Consider the following 17,200-nt stretch of genomic DNA (forward strand, 5'->3'; position numbering starts at 1 on the left):
AGCACTACGCGACTTAACTTCTAAGGTCATCAGCCGCCTAGAACTTAGAACTAATTAAACCTAACTAACCTAAGGACATCACACACATCCATGCCCGAGGCAGGATTCGAACCTGCGACCGTTGCAGCAGCGCAGTTCCGGACTGAAGCGCCTAGAACCGCTCGGCCACTCCGGCCGGCTGAAGTTGATGAACTGGGTAGGGAAGCCCTTCCATTCTAAGACAAAATACAAGAAGACATGGCGCACCCTGTCAAATGCGCTGTCAAAATCTACGGCACCAATCGCCGCACGAAGTTTTCACGCCTCTGCCAGCACAACCGCGTCACGACAGCCTCCAGTTGCTGTCTGGACGTTAACCGTGGCACTTGGCGTAGTTTGCGCGGTGGAGAGTGCACGTGGTAAGAGGGGTCTGCAGCACGCCGCCAATAGCCGCGCAAAAATCTTGTAATCGTTATTTAATAATGTTGTAGGACGGTAGTGGCCCGTAGTAATTCCAGGTGTCAGTTTATAAACAGGAACAACAATGCCCTCGACAAAAGCTGGCGGACTCGTAGCTGCAGACGTGATCAGTTCATTATACATCTCCATCCACCGTGTAGACATGAGACCACAAAACATATTCAGTAGGGATTCCGTCGGTACCTGGCGACTTGCAGAGCGCAGACCTGAAGATAACGGTAGTGACATCCTCGGAGGTGAAAGGTTACAATAACGTAACCCCCTCCTCAAACGCGACGGTGCGCGGAAAGACCACGGCAATAGGATCGTAGTCCAGAACGACCCCATCGTCGGCACGGTAGACTCGGCGATAATGTTTGACAAAGCTATCGACTATGTTCGCTTGGCAGTTGACCCACTGCGTATGATGATCTACGTGTTCAGTGACTAGCCTTTGTCTGCGGTGTCTGCGATCGTGCACAATACGATGCATGGAGGGATTCTCCCGCCACACCACATCAGGTCTGCGGGCACGCATCACAGCTCACTGTGGTTTCCAGCGAGTAACCACTAGTAGCTTCTCCTTAATCACGCGGCGTTCAGTTTGTACTTCCGGGGAAGGTGGCTGACCATCAAGGGCGCGGAGGGCGCTGAAGTAGACGTCTTTAGTGTGCCTGTTCCAAGCGGTTACCTCCCTGCTGTAAGCGATGAATGTGCGCCGGAGCATCGGCGTGGCACATTTTAGCCACCAGTCCACTACGGATGTGTAGGATTGGAGACATCGTTCGCGTCTTCTCCAAATCTCAGTGATTGGCGACAATTAGGATCCCACAGATGCTGCGTGTCGAGTTTCCATGATGCTCGATTCCTCCAAACTTTCTGGCGGGGAAGGAGCAACGTACACACATATGCACAGTGGTCATATAACACCAAAGGCCAGTGCTCTACATTCAGCACTTCATGGGAGAAAAAAATGCGGTCTAACTGACTAGCCGAGGGGCTCGTGTGAAACGTGAAGCCAGGGTCGTCTGTGCGCCGTATCTCCTAGGTATCCCATAGGGCTAGATCATGAGCAATGAAACGCAGCTCCTGACAGTGTAAAATTCGGGTATTGATCTTTCTAGCCGAGTTCCTAGTTAAAGTCCCCTCCAAGAGAAGATGTTCATGTCGACCGAAGAACAGTGGGGCTATATCCTCCTCATAAAGTCGAATTCTTTCACGTAGATGGCACATACACATTAACGACACGCATGGATTGAATCATAAGTGCCATACCCCTGGCAGATGGGAGATATATGATGTCATCAATCAGGATCCCTTCGCGTACGCACACCGCCACTCCACCGCCAAGGTGATCGCTGTGAGAGGCATAGAAGTCATATCCTGCTATCTGGGGTAGTTCTGGTGAATGCACCTCCTGTAACAGTGCAATGTCTAGTTCCTAAGCCCATTTTATTTCTTTCGGAAGATGTATGGCTCAAATGGCTCTGAGCACTATGGGACTTAACATCTGAGGCATCAGTCCCCTAGAACTTAGAACTACGTAAACCTAACTAACCTAGGGACATCACACACATCCATGCCCGAGGGAGGATTCGAACCTGCGATCGTAGCGGTCGCGCGGTTCCAGACTGCAGCGCCTAGAACCTCTCGGCCACACCGGCTGGTTCAGAAGATGTATCTTGACTGGCGTGCGGAAGTCTTTGACATTCTGTGTCGCAATGCGGTATGCGTGGAACTGTGCCCTACCATGGTTTGGGCGCTGCAGGTCGCTGCTGTGGAGATGCGGAGGCACCCAGTAGCAGAAGCTGCCGGTGCCCCTCACATGGCGCAGATGTTCACACCAGCAGGTCGCCTCCCCTAACGGTGGAGACTCCTTTATGAGATCTGCTGTTGCTTCAAAATCCTCGCTCCACGTCCGCGTTTACTCCTTCGCCATGGTACCCATATGTTCAACGGCTGCCGACACTGCCAGATAGGCTGGTATCGTTCCTACTTCGGTAGGGGCTTCAGAAGCAGGAACATTCCGTTCCGTCAATACGAGAGCCAATGAGGGCCACCGTTCCACAGGCGCACTGACGACGCCGTCGTCCACGGTCTCAGAAGCTGAAACGTTGGTTTCCTCAACAGGTAGTGGACCATTTGTACAGGGCAAAGAGTCCCATTCCGACGTCGTACGGCGCCTCCTTTTACGTCATTTAGGGGAGCGTTGTTTTCGCAATCGTCCTTCCATGTCCAAAGACGGGAGGGAGTCACGCTGGTCAGGCAGAAAGGCCGCCATCGGAATAACGAGATAGTCGACCAAGGAGTCATGTTCGACAGTAGTGTCGACCTCAGGCGCAGCCAGAGCAACCACCGAAGCTGGAAACATGGCTAAAGAGACATCGTCAGTCATCTCGTCCGCAGATGGTTCAGGAAGGGGCGGAATGCTGTTCATCAACTGTTCAAGTGATCCCGAGAGCCGCGTGGCGGCCGGCGGTAACTTAAGCGCCGTCGCATATATGATCGGAAGTATCGTAAATGACTAGGGAAGTACCACACCTCCAGTTGGTAGCTGCCTTATTCGTCGCTGCAGACATTCAGATCTGACGTGTCCCTCTTGTCCACACCCAGAGAAAGTACGCGGCTGTCCGTCGTACATGATTTCGGCCCGACATCCACTGATAGATACGACGGAACATGGCTGTGCAGATTAATTGTGATCTGACGCACACCGTTAAGAACAGTTTATGTGTGGAAGTGCGCCCAGGGTTCCACCTAGGAATCATGAACAGCGTCGTATGGCCGGAAAGCCGCAATGGAATCCTCTGCGGGTACCTCGAATGGCAGTTCGAACACACGTATAATTCGAACGCATAATCTCAAATGTTCGACTTTTACCACGCCGACGTTACCGTCAGTGTGGCGGAAACGGAGGCTCTGATTGGTCGCGATCAAAACACGCTCACACGCAGTTTCATTGACCATTTTAACGTAGACGGTGTTTCTGAGAATCCACAGGTGGATACCCAGAAGTTGTGACCACGGGATCTTGGCCTCCTCACGATGGAAACGTTCCACATCTAAGGCTTTTGGTCGTGCACAGTCCGGGAAAAAGTTGAAACATAATGTCGATTTCCTGCACTTATCTCAATGCGTGAAACCCACGCTCAGGATGAGTCGCAATGTAAATAAACACAAACTTTTCCGCTCCGCAGGCAGAAGTGCGTCACGTCCACTCCGGGCGGCCGCTAAAGCCAGGCATTTTGCCCGATTGAGCTACCCACACACGACTCACGACCCGCCCTCACAGCTTCACCTCCTCCAGTACCTCGTCTCCTACCTTCCAAACTTTACAGAAGCTCTCCTGCGCCCGTTGCAAGACTAGCATTCCTGGAAGAAAGGATCTTGCGGGAACATTGCTTAGTCACAGCCTAGGGTTGGTTTCCAGAAAGAAATTTTCACTCTGCAGCGGAGTGTGCGCTGATATGAAACTTCCCAGCAGATTAAAACTGTGTACCAGACTGAGACTCGAACTCGGGACCTTTGCCTCTGGCGGGCAAGTGCTCTATTTGCCTGTTTATAATATATGCCTGGACAATGATAAGCTACACTATACCCGACTGCAGGAAGCTATACAGATTCTTCTAGAACACCGTAAGTAATGATTCATAAAAGACAAAGCTGGAAATTTATTTCTCTATAATGTTGTTAAAAGAAGTCTGCAGTAACCCTTTCGTTATTCATTCTAAGAAAATAAAGCTGTTCACGTGGCGTCTATATTTTCTAAGCTAAAATTATGCGAAAAAACATGGGTACAATGACTGATACGCTTGTAAAACTGTGATGTCCAAGCACTATACAGTAATACTCATGGTAAGATGTATCACTAGGTGTCAACAGTCTTGAGTAACTGGAATGGTATTAGTGAAGGATTTGAAAGCGTAAATAATGTAATCAGTTATAGCTGCATATACTACTAACAATACACGGTGAGTCAAAAGTCCTTGGATATCTTCATAAGTTGGAAGATTAAAGGGAAAATTGAAATGTGATGATGGGAACATAGGTTTGACGTGGGGCCGCAAATTTGGGAGTAAACGTCATTCATGGCCACCATCTCGATATACGCCATTTTGAATTTAAGTCATTTTTTTATGGAAAGGGGGGTGTATGACACATCAAATAACACTCTCTTGAGCTCTGGAATTGAGTGGTGTAATTTGGTTTTGTCTATCTTGTACAATTTAGAAGATATTAATGTTCAAAGTTACACTGATAACGACTCGTCTCTCGGGACGGATAACACGTAGAACATGTGTTGTAGCAGTTAGTATGAAGATAATTTCCCAACTTTGAACATTAATAACCTCTAAACTGTACAAGATAGACAAAAACAAATTATACCACTCAATTCCAGAGCTCAAGCGAGTGTTATTTGATGTGTCATACAACCCCCCCCCCCCTTCCCATTTAAAAAAAAGTGACTTGAATCCAAAATGGCGGATTTCAAGATGGCGGCCATGAATGACATTCACTCCAAAAGTTGCAGTCCCACGTCAAACCTATGTTCCCATCATCACATTTCAATTTTCCCTTTAATCTTCCAACTTATGAAGGTGTCCAAGGACTTTTGACTCGCCCTGTATTACTGGCTTACTGCACTTCAGCATTCAAGTTACGATGCCTCAAATCGCTGTTAGTTGCACGTGGTGTTATATCTAGCCCTACAATTAGTGCGAAAAGTTTCAAATAGTTTGTGTACGTGAAAGTTAAATGAGGAAATGAATTCACCCCGAGCTCAGGAAAAAATAAGATACACTCAAACTGTAGCAGTAATTTCCTAATTTGGTGTGACTTTTGTATATATTATACTTAATAGCGTACAATAGTGGATTATTAGCATAGAGAATAGGCTGTCTAGTATCTACTGCTACCTCCTGCTTTTTCGAATTTCTGCCTCCTGATTTCAGAGACCATTGCATCTGGCAACACTGCTTGCTTGTTCATTGTTCTGTGTCTGCTTGTTCAGTACATTGCGAAGTTAATCGGTATTTTTACTATCTTCATAACGACGAATCAGTTGACGAAAATATGTACGAAAAGAAGAAATTACCTGGCCCTTATTGTCGAAACAGAAAAGCGCAAGGCGGAAAGCAAAATGAAAAACAAGCTAAAACAATGAAAGTACTTTTTTATTTCGCTTTATTCAATCAGAAGAAAAAAATTTGTAAGTTGTTATAACACAAAAGTATTGTGAGCATAGGCGATGACCCCCTTACAGCTGTTACTGTCTCTTCAACAGATGTATGATTGCTGGTGCAGGTAAGAGCTCATTTTATTTACATGTTGCCAAACCTAGTTTCTTGTTCCTAAAAAATACGAATTTTATATTGTCAGTTTATATTTATTTGTGCGATTCTTCATTGTTACAATCATCAGACAGGTTAGTAATCAAAGCATTAAGAATATATTTGTGGTGTTCACCCATGGGCGTCATGTACGTATCTCTTCAAGGAGCTAAGCATTTTAACTGAGCCATCGCAATATACATATTCGCTAACGAAATTCATTGTGAACAATCCACCACAGTTTGAGAAGAACACCACAATTTGAGAAGAACAATGAAGTGTATATGCGCTGACAATTATTGAACTATACGAAAAAAAAAAACTAAATTAGTTTCAAATTACGGTGTGCACACACTTTATTCAATATGTAAATGTCAGTACAGATATTCGGATTTAGGTCATGACATGTGCGATCTGCCTGCCGTCATTGGCGATGATGCGACGCAGACGAGTAGCGAAATTCTGCATGACCCGCTGAATTGTCGGAACATCGATGCTGTCGATGACCTGAATGGCTGGTTTCGCCTCAGCAATAGTTTTCGAGGTTATTGCTGTACACCTTGTCTTTAATATAGCCCCACAAAAAGGAGTCACATGTCTTCAGATCTGGAGAATATGGCGGCCAATCGAAACCCATTCCAGTGGCCTCTGGGTACCCCAGTGGCAGAATGTGGTCTCCAGAGTGCTCCTTCAGGCCATCAAGCACTCTCCTGCTTCGAAGGGGCCGAGCTCCGTCTTGCATGAACCACATCTTGTTGACATCAGGGTCACTTTGGATAATGGGGATGAAATCATCTTCCAAAACCTTCACGTACCGTTTGACAGTCACCGTGCCACCGCGGAATATCGCACCGGTTATTCCGTGACTGGACATTGCAGACCTCACAGTCACCCATTGAGAGTGAAGAGACTTCTCGATCGCGAAATGCGCATTCTCAGTCCCCCAAATGCACTAATTTTGCTTATAGATGAACCCATCCAAATGAAAGTGGGCTTCGTCGCTAAAGCAAATCATACAAATTCCCATCATGCCCCGCGGTCAACCGTGCAGAATTTATGACGCTTTTATCTCGTGTAGTTCAATAATTGTCACCCTGTATCTACAGCAGTATAGGGAAATATGACCTTCATTACCTTTTGTTAATTTTTCAGTGGCCCAGGAAGGAGTTCAATATGCAATAACAATTTTTTTTGGTCGTTTGTCCAATAATATAAATGACAGGGAGTGAAGCAAGTGTTAAGTATAATTTAAAATCATTTCTCCTGGACAACTCCTTCTATTCCACTGATGAATTTCTACTTAAAAACTGGAAGCCAGTGAAAAAATTAAGAGAAGTTACATGAATAGGGCTGAAAATAATAACATGCTCATTAACAATTTGAGGACTGGGCAGTTTGGGTGTAGTTTATCTTGCAGAAGCTGTTCTTTTTCACAGTTTTTCTGAATTTAAGTTAGTTTATTGCACTTGAAAGGGGTGTCTTTTTTCGGCAATTTCCAAGAACGATTGCCCATCGAACGCGCAGGCCAGTAACGATGTATATCAGATGTGCGACTCTATTACTGATAAAAATTAATCCATCTACCTTCTCCATGAATTAACTGAAATACACTGATCCACTAATTCAGTGTTATCACAAAGATCGGTCAGCGTGCAGTTTTGTGTTGCCACGATCTCGCTGAATACGTGGATCAATGTTTTCTGTTTAAATCATGGAAGAAGGTAGGTGGATCAATGCTTATTAATAATAGAGTCACACATTCGATATATATCGTTAGGGATCCGTAGGTTCGATAGATAATCATTCTTGGAAATTAGCTTTCTTCCTACGAAAAACTACATAGTACCATTGACTTACGTCAGTGACCTTTTTTGTATGGAGAGGAGAAGGTGGTGTTATTGTAACAACAAACAATTTTTCGTCTTTATTTTGCTAAATGGAGATACAGTTGTTCACACTAAAAAGAACAATGCTAGGAAATGTAGTTTCTTTAATTGAAAACTGCTTAGTTACATTTGCCTTAGTATGAAAAATTTCTGAGTACTTTGGACAACAAAGTCCTACCTCACATGTTTCAGAATGGTACCTGGTATCTTTTCTTGTCAATATCTCAGATCTTGCCTTGCTTCGTTCTGCACTCCATCCTCTCAGAGAGCATGCTGACATTTTTATAGGCCTACTCCGAAACAATTTAGCAAAATGTTTTTCACGGAATCCATTTACCGGTGAAGTACTTTGAGTGGAAACTTTGTTCATCAAAGTCGATGCCAATTCAGTGACGAATTCAACAAGATGTTAGCTAGGCCTTGAATTTTTATATAAAACGTACGCATTTTCAACCACCATCGTGAAAACGAAAAAAAGCTTTCTTCCATCACTTTATTTGCTTGCCCTCAAAATGGTAGTAGCTCATTAGCTGGTAGCTGTGGTACACCAGTCTTATTTTTATTATAATCCAGATGCGTCTCATCTTCTCTGTCATTATTAATTTTGTTCAGACATTGACAGTGGATGAGTCTACGAAGTTCAGTTTTTTGCAGTTTCTGGTTACTTAGACCTTTTGCTAGCTCTTTCCTATTTTTCAGAACTGTATTGCAAAGCCAGCTTACAAATAAATAAAAAGCGCGTAGTATATAATAGTCGACGCCGTTTGCACTGCGTATGGCCTTGTGAACTGCGGCGCATGGCAACACGGGGAATGGTGAATGCCACAAAGCAAGTAACATACATTGTTATCTGTGTTCCTTTTATTCCAACGCGAATGAAAAGTGTTGCCTTCTGTGTATTTCCATGCTAGTACAAGCATCATGGAGTATCTTTATGCAGACAACAGACCTAAGAAAAATATTTGAATATGTTTACAAAGTTTAGAAACGACCGATGTACATCCTATGTCACTCGTCTTTCCGGAATATAAGCCGGTAGGAGCTACGTCGCTTGTCGCCAAAGAGGTAAATATACTGCAAACTGACTCATTACACGTTAGTTCGACAAAAGAATCGTTCAAATGATCTATGGAACATGTACAAAACTAAATAATGAAGTAAAGTGTAGTGTGTTAAATTTTAGGTGTCAGGCAGCTCAGTACTGTCCCAACTGTGACTCGGTAAAAGTCGGTAGACGTCGGAAGGCTTCAGTAGGCAGTCATTCGTTTTTTTGGCTGTTGCTAATGTATGGCGCGAGGTAGTTATTAGTCGTCTGCTTTGTTATTGTTTTGCGCTTCTGTGTTGTGACTGGCGCTTATTGTGCAATACCGGTACGTACGTTATCAAAACAAGGTAGTTCCTGGAACGTCTTGAGTCACCTACCGGTAGGCCTACTGCTAGTAGGCGATCAGTGCTACATAGCGGTGCTCATGAAATTATATTGCGTGCTATTGAATGCCGCAAAACGGAAAGGGAGCTGAAACAATTACTCTACCTCACCAAAAAATCTTTCGTCTGAATGCTCCATGCGTTGGACAAGACATACACATCATTAGGAGGGTCAAAGAGTTTCCAAGAATCTTTCTGGCAGTCACTGAAAAGGACTGGTAACAAAGGACGAGTTACCATTTCAGATATTGTGTTCACGGTAATTTTCAAGTATTATTGCCTGTCGAAGTCGGAGGGGTCCAAACGATACATATCGAACGTGCGATAGTAAATCGATTATGGAAGTCTCGTGGCGGGCGTTATGATCAATTATTTGTGATCGTCATTTTTATGTTTTCCGCTGTTCCTTTCGTTCGTGTACATTACATTCCCGCCGTAATTATTTGTGATTTTATTGGGAAACCCACACGGTTTCTGCCGATAGCGCCGGCCGAAGTGGCCCTGCGGTTAAAGGCGCTGCAGTCTGGAACCGCAAGACCGCTACGGTCGCAGGTTCGAATCCTGCCTCGGGCATGGATGTTTGTGATGTCCTTAGGTTAGTTAGGTTTAACTAGTTCTAAGTTCTAGGGGACTAATGACCTCAGCAATTGAGTCCCATAGTGCTCAGAGCCATTCTGTCGATAGCGAGTGTATTGTCTGCTGTTTCTCAAGTTTCTTCTGCGGATTGTCTGACATGGAAAACTCTAATTCCATGCATGTCCAGCATAGACAAATGTTTGACTTTTTGCCGCAAATATGGACTTCTACCGGACGACGAAAGGAGGGACTGTGACACTGAGTAGAATGTGGTGCTGCGAAGTCTGTAAAACTTCGTAAGAGGAGTGTCGACACTGAGATACCGTCGTAATTTCGTTGCGGACTTTGCGGAAAGCGAACCAGCATCAGGAAAAATACGTGGTTCGAGTCCTCCAAATTATCCATTCAGTCTGTTATCTGGTAGTGACAAATGATAGTGTACCAGTTGGCGGAGCGAATAAAATTGTAGAAGTAGATGAATCTCGTGTTGCTAGACGAAAGAACCAGAGAGGACGACGTTCTAAAAATGAAATAGATCATATTTGGGTATTCAGTGGGATAGAAGGAGTCTCCCGCAAGTGTTTCGTTGTGAGGGTATTGTCCAGAGACAAGTTGACTTTAGTGGCTCTCATAAAACATTTGATACTGCCTGGAACAAAAGTCATCACAGCCAGGTTTCAGTCGTACAAGACTAAAAGCTGAAGGGTTTGACCACGAATTCGTGAACCATTCTGTGGAGTTCGTCACTTCGGATGACACCAGTATCCACACCCACAATACTGATCGGCTTTGGAAGTCTGTCAAGTCTACCTTAGTTAGCTACATTCCAAGTATATTGACTAATGATGAATGCTAAGTCTTGTTCTCTTCAATGAGTTGTTAACGACAGCATATTTCTGTGAAAATGTCCAAAGCCAAGGATACGAAAATGGCTCGAATATGAGGAGATAAAATTTAGGATTTCAAAACTGAATTAAAGACCTTAACTCCTGAGATTCTTGGTCCATATGGGGCTCTTTCGTTAAACCATGTCATGACTGTGCTGTCCTATCTTGTTGCTCTCAACTCTGTCAGTACAGTTCAACAAGTTTTCATTTTCTGTTCTGCATCTACCTACTGATGGATTATTATGAAGAAACATGTATCTGCAGCCAAATGACTGTAAACCTTCCTAGCGGTACATATTTAAGTCTAATATATGCTATGGAGAATCTTAGATACTACATCAAACAAGTGTATGATGCTGTTTCTGAAGCTGTTTTCGCACTAACATGTGAAACATAGGACAATGTTTAACTGTGAAAGTTTTATGTTACTTGTAAATAAAACACACACGCTGCTAGCTAAATTTTTTTATAGGCCTAATTTATTTTAAAAATTAATAAATATTCTCAAAAAGTGTGTGTGTGTGTGTGTGTGTGTGTGTGTGTGTGTGTGTGTGTGTGTGTGTGTATGTGTGTGTGTAATATGATATGAAACAGAGAGATTCTATATGCTGAAGTTAAGCCTCTCTACAGGAAGGGGGATAAACAGATACCACCAAACTATCGCCCAATTTCACTTTTGCCGGCTTTCTCAAAAATATTTGAATAGGTTGTGTTCAAGCATCTCTAAGAATCTGACTGCAAATAATACATTTTCCAAGTCACAGTTTGGCTTTCTTAAGGGTTCTGATACAGAGAAAGCTATTTACACTGACAGTGAGAATGTACTTAATTCATTAGATAATGAATTAGAGGCTAATGGTATTTTATGTGACCTGTCAAAAGCCTTTGACTTGTGAACCACAGCATTCTCTCAAGTAAATTAGAATATTATGGTGTCATCGACAATGCTGTGAAATGGTTTGAGTCCTATTCACCTAACGGGAAACAAAGGGTGTAGTTGCAAAATACCTGTGGGGTAAAAAGTCAGTCTTCATCCAATTGGGAATTAATTACATGTGGTGTTCCTAAAGGTTCCATCTTGGGCCTGTTGCTTGTCCTTGTGTACATTAATGGCCTCTTGCCTGTTACATTGCCAGATGCTAAGTTTGTGTGTTTGCAGATGATACAAACATTCCAATAAGTAGCAAGTCAAATACTGACTTAGAAACAGATGCTAATCAAATTTTCACTGACATTAATAAATGGTTTAAAGCTAATTCACTGTCATTTAACTTTGAAAAGACCCACTATATGCAGTTCAGAACCTGCAAGAGATTTCCTTCCAGCATGTGTATAACATATGAAGACATGCAGATCAAAGAGGTTGACAGTGTTAAATTTCTGGTATTACAACTTGATAATACATTGAATTGGGAAGGGCATACCACAGAATTGCTTAAGCACCTAAACAAGTCTATATTTGCAGTGAGAATGATGTACGGCATATAAATATAAAAAAACTTCCAGAATGAGATTTTCACTTTGCAGCAGAGTGTGCGCTGATATGAAACTTCCTGGCAGATTAAAACTGTGTGCCCGACCGAGACTCGAGCTCGGGACCTTTGCCTTTCGCGGGCAAGTGCTCTACCAACTGAGCTACCGAAGCACGACTCATGCTTTACTTCTGCCAGTGGCTAAGCCATGTCTCCGCAATATCCTTTCTTTCAGGAGTGCTAGTTCTGCAAGGTTCGCAGGAGAGCTTCTGTAAAGTTTGGAAGGTAGGAGACGAGGTACTGGCAGAAGTAAAGCTGTGGGTACTGGGCGTGAGTCGTGCTTCGGTAGCTCAGTTGGTAGAGCACTTGCTCGCGAAAGGCAAAGGTCCCGAGTTCGAGTCTCGGTCGGGCTCACAGTTTTAATCTGCCAGGAAGTTTCATATCAGCGCACACTCTGCTGCAGAGTGAAAATCTCATTCTGGAAACATCCCCCAGGCTGAGGCTAAGCCATGTCTCCGCAATATCCTTTCTTTCAGGAGTGCTAGTTCTGCAAGGTTCGCAGGAGAGCTTCTGTAAAGTTTGGAAGGTAGGAGACGAGGTACTGGCAGAAGTAAAGCTGTGGGTACCGGGCGTGAGTCGTGCTTCGGTAGCTCAGTTGGTAGAGCACTTGCTCGCGAAAGGCAAAGGTCCCGAGTTCGAGTCTCGGTCGGGCTCACAGTTTTAATCTGCCAGGAAGTTTCATATCAGCGCACACTCTGCTGCAGAGTGAAAATCTCATTCTGGAAACATCCCCCAGGCTGTGGCTAAGCCATGTCTCTGCAATATCCTTTCTTTCAGGAGTGCTAGTTCTGCAAGGTTCGCAGGAGAGCTTCTGTAAAGTTTGGAAGGTAGGAGTCGAGGTACTGGCAGAAGTAAAGCTGTGGTTACCGGGCGTGAGTTGTGCTTCGGTAGCTCAGTTGGTAGAGCACTTGCCCACGAAAGGCAAAGGTCCTGAGTTCGAGTCTCGGTCAGGCACACAGTTTTAATCTGCGAGGAAGTTTCATATCAGTGCACACTCCGCTGCAGAGTGAAAATCTCATTCTGAAAACATCCCCCAGGCTGTGGCTAAGCCATGTCTCCACAATATCCTTTCTTTCAGGAGTGCTAGTTCTGCAAGGTTCGCAGGAGAGCTTCTGTAAAGTTTGGAAGGTAGGAGACGAGGTACTGGCAGAAGTAAAGCTGTGGGTACCGGGCGTGAGTCGTGCTTCGGTAGCTCAATTGGTAGAGCACTTGCCCGCGAAAGCCAAAGGTCACGAGTTCGAGTCTCGGTCGGGCACACAGTTTTAATCTGCCAGGAAGTTTCATAAAAAAACTTATTCTGGGGTAACTCATGAAACCAAAAAAAAGTTTTTAGAAAGCAAAAGCGTGTTATAAGAAGCATTTGTGGTGTAAATTCAAGAACTCATTGTAGAAAACTGTTCAAGGAACTTTGTATTCTAACCACTGCTTCTCAGTATGCCTTAATGAAATTTGTTGCAAGTAAAATATCTCTATTTCTGACCAATAGCTCAATACGTACTATCGACACTAGTAATAAGAACATTTTCAATAAATTGCAAGCAACTATTAAAGACTTGGTTTCAGATAAAACATGCTTTAAACAGAGTTTGAAGGGCTTTTTCATAGGCAACTCTTTTCACTATGTAGGTGAATATCTTAACAGAGCCTGTTAGTCCAGCTTAATAAAAATGTCTGTTAGATTCCAGTTCTGACAGCACTTGGTCACAACAGTCAAGATTAGGTATTTTGTGTATGATAAATTTATGAAAATTGCATAACAATGTTTCATTCTGACAGCATATTAATTCTGTAAATATTAGCAATTCTAGTTTACTCTAATGTAATCACTTCTTTTGACAATCTACTGACAAATGAGCAGTGTAGTAAGTATTATATTGAAATGATTTCAAGTTATACTTTTTGACGTGTTCACACCCACAGGAATCATCTCAATATTGGTCTATGGAACTAAAATTGAATCTAATCTATTAATAAAGTTAGCCTATGTAAAATTCGTACAGTTATTCAGAAGGTGTCACTTACTATCAACGTATCAATATAAAATTAGATTTTCTTAAACACATTTCTGTCCTTGTTTATCCAGTGGAAGGTGAAAAACATTGTAACTAAATTATAGAATTAAAAAGTTCCAGTATTAAACTAAAAATAACAGAAATTTTACGTTGTTCCACCAAGTTTAATAGATAAAATATTTTAATTGATACCAGAACATGACAATAGATCGAGTTCCTTCTACCTGCACTAGAAGTTTTTAAAGATCTCAGGAATTGCCTTATGTGGAAATCAATTGTTACTTCTTTTAATATTTAGCACCGGGAACAAGATACAGAGGTTTTATTTTATTTACAGAGGAATATCAATTAAGTACCTACTTTAGACAGAAAAACAACCCATTTCCACAGTCACTAAATTTGGATGTAGTTTTAAAGGCCTTACTAACAGCCTGAGAAGAGGTGGGTGGGAGGCAAATGATATATAATTTGTGTGGAAAAATGTTCTCGAATTGGCACTGGTTAACATGTATGTTCAGAAAAGACTGCAAGAAAGACTATTTCTCTTAACAGGGACAACTACCGTCTCAATTTTAGTGAAGGATGTGAATGACACACCACCAGAATTTTCAAAATCAGAATGGTTTGCAGAAGTGGATGAAACAGAAGGTGACAACATCCCTCACAAACCAATACTTACAGTGACAGTCCGTGACCAGGACGAGTCTAGCACTTTTCAGTTCAAGGTAAGTTTCTTTACTGTAACTGCTTTTTGGTGTGGTTCTACTTTCCTTGAAAAAAAAATTGTGTTATGTTGGATACAACTACAGATATGTGCACCATCATCACCACACTAATATTCTATGGTAACCATGCACCTGGTTCGAATGTGCCCTTTCAGTCCCTCCTGCTCCCAACCACTGGTGGCTGTGTCAAAGGAGCAGACACTGTATGCTATGTTGTTTCACCCGGAAAAGTCATTGATGAGCAAGGTCTTACATAACCTCCCAGCAATCACCTAAATGCCTTACATCAGTCCAAACATTGAAATGTCTCTCATGAAGCCTTGCATACAAGTCATGCACAAGGAGACCTCTCCCCTAGTGTTCTGCAGAGTTTTCTGACACATGCAGTCCTTTCAGAAAGAGCTTCATCCTTGTCTTTCATTTTGCTTACCTTCTACATTATCTGCAAACACTGTGTTCTACTGTCACCTGAATTTGTTGTCTCTTTTTGACTATATTTTATTGTGCAAATGTTTGTTTCCCTGTATGCAACCATAAACATGTACTGGCTATGCATCTGCCCAATCCAGTCAGATAATGGCACTTGTTGCACTCCTGTGGTGACTTTCCCTGTCTTGCTTCGCTACAGATTGGTCCATCTCCTCTCAACATTCCCCAGTTGACATATTACAATATCGTACCCAAGTCGTAAGCCTAAAGTTTTGATTCACATTCATGTACATATGCCTAGAGTTACTCTCAAAGCTGAAATATGTTCATGGACATAGTGGAGTGTCTCATACTTCTGCCATGTCAAAGATCCAGGTAGACTGATGATATTTATGAGTATCTGAGATAATCTTGTCCATGCAATGTTACAACATTAGCTCCCTGGTTTGACCCAGGTTTTTAAAACATTGCCGCCCATTGTGGCCGAGCAGTTCTAGGCGCTTCAGTCTGGAACCGCGCGGCCGCTACGGTCGCAGGTTCGAATCCTGCCTCGGGCATGGATGTGTGTGATGTCCTTAGGTTAGTTCGGTTTAAGTAGTTCTAAGTTCTAGGGGACTAATGACCTCAGATGTTAAGTCCCATAGTACTCAGAGCCATTTGAACAATTTTTTTAAACATTTTCTTTCACAAAAACATAGTCACATATTTCCCTTGCCCAGCCTCTTCAACAAGGTTGTGGACTTTTTTCCTTGTATTTTTCCTTGTCTCTAATGTCCCCATTATTTTCCTTCCTGGAATCTGATAGATGAGGGACATAACATGAAATAAAGTGTGCAATGTTTCATTTCTTCTGAGCACAATCGCACTAACAATTTTTTTAAAAATTATAGCTTGCCTCAGCCATGTATTGGTCATCTTCAGAAACATAAATATCAAGCACCATTGGGAATAGAGTGTACACAAAATGTGTTGTCATACTTAACCAGTCATGTTTAAAGTCTTGTTACTGTGATGCTTCTAGCAGAACCTTAAAACAAATGTGTACTAGCTGTCAGTTGCATTGCTTCATGGACATAATGTAATAAGGTATTATCATTTAGGATTCTGCATGTTTTCAACTGAGAAGAACACTCTCCCATAACAATTCTTGCTACCTGCTTGATATAACTGTCATCAATGTCTATACCTATTACTCTCTCTCTCTCTCTCTCTCTCTCTCTCTCTCTCTCTCTCTCTCACACACACACACACACACACACACACACACACACACACACACATGACTGTTTCATGAGAATAAATTACCTTACTAATAACATCAAACTGATTTTAAATATTCAACTCTGGCCCTCCTAAGGTGTAAAAAGCCATACATCAGGAAATATCATCTTTCAGACCCAGTTACAAATTTTCATAAACATTTTTGGAACAGCAATCAAAAAAATTTTTAAAAACTTTTCTTTTTAATTCAGTCTTGATCGTACCACGGATGCTACAAGAACATAGGTGACCGATTTCAGTCATATAACATGACTATCATCAGACCCATGGCATCCTTCGAAGATGGTAGGTGCTCCAGCTACCACTTCAAAGGATGCCATGGGTCTGATGATGGTCACGTGATATGACCGAAACTGGTCACCTATGTTCTTGTACCATATGTTGTGTGATCAAGACTGAATTAAAAAGAAAAACCAGTTACTAATGTCACAAATATGAAACTTCAATTATACTTATCACATACATTGCCCTGAACAAATATTTTGTTCTGGTGTGTCCTAAAATTGTATTTGTCCATAGATTTCAACCTATAGTTTCCAAAATTTAGGCTATCTTCAGTCCACTATTACAGTGTACTGTACATGTCTCTCTTCGAAACCAAGATATGATTGGCTAGTTCACCAAAAATTATGAAACAGTGTACTTCACTGAAATTCACTTTAATATGGAAGGAGCA

General features: G+C 42.6%; 1 protein-coding gene across 1 annotated transcript in view; it reads left to right on the forward strand.

Moving 5' to 3' along the window:
• The window catches only part of LOC124803361 (neural-cadherin-like), a 333,705-nt gene that overhangs the window by 164,340 nt on the left and 152,165 nt on the right, over nt 1–17,200 (forward strand). Inside the window, 1 exon segment of the mRNA XM_047264547.1 lies at nt 14,642–14,814. Coding sequence (XP_047120503.1) covers nt 14,642–14,814 — 173 coding nt within the window.

This window comes from Schistocerca piceifrons, chromosome 6 (genome assembly GCF_021461385.2).
Source record: "Schistocerca piceifrons isolate TAMUIC-IGC-003096 chromosome 6, iqSchPice1.1, whole genome shotgun sequence".
Classification (NCBI taxonomy): domain Eukaryota; kingdom Metazoa; phylum Arthropoda; class Insecta; order Orthoptera; family Acrididae; genus Schistocerca; species Schistocerca piceifrons.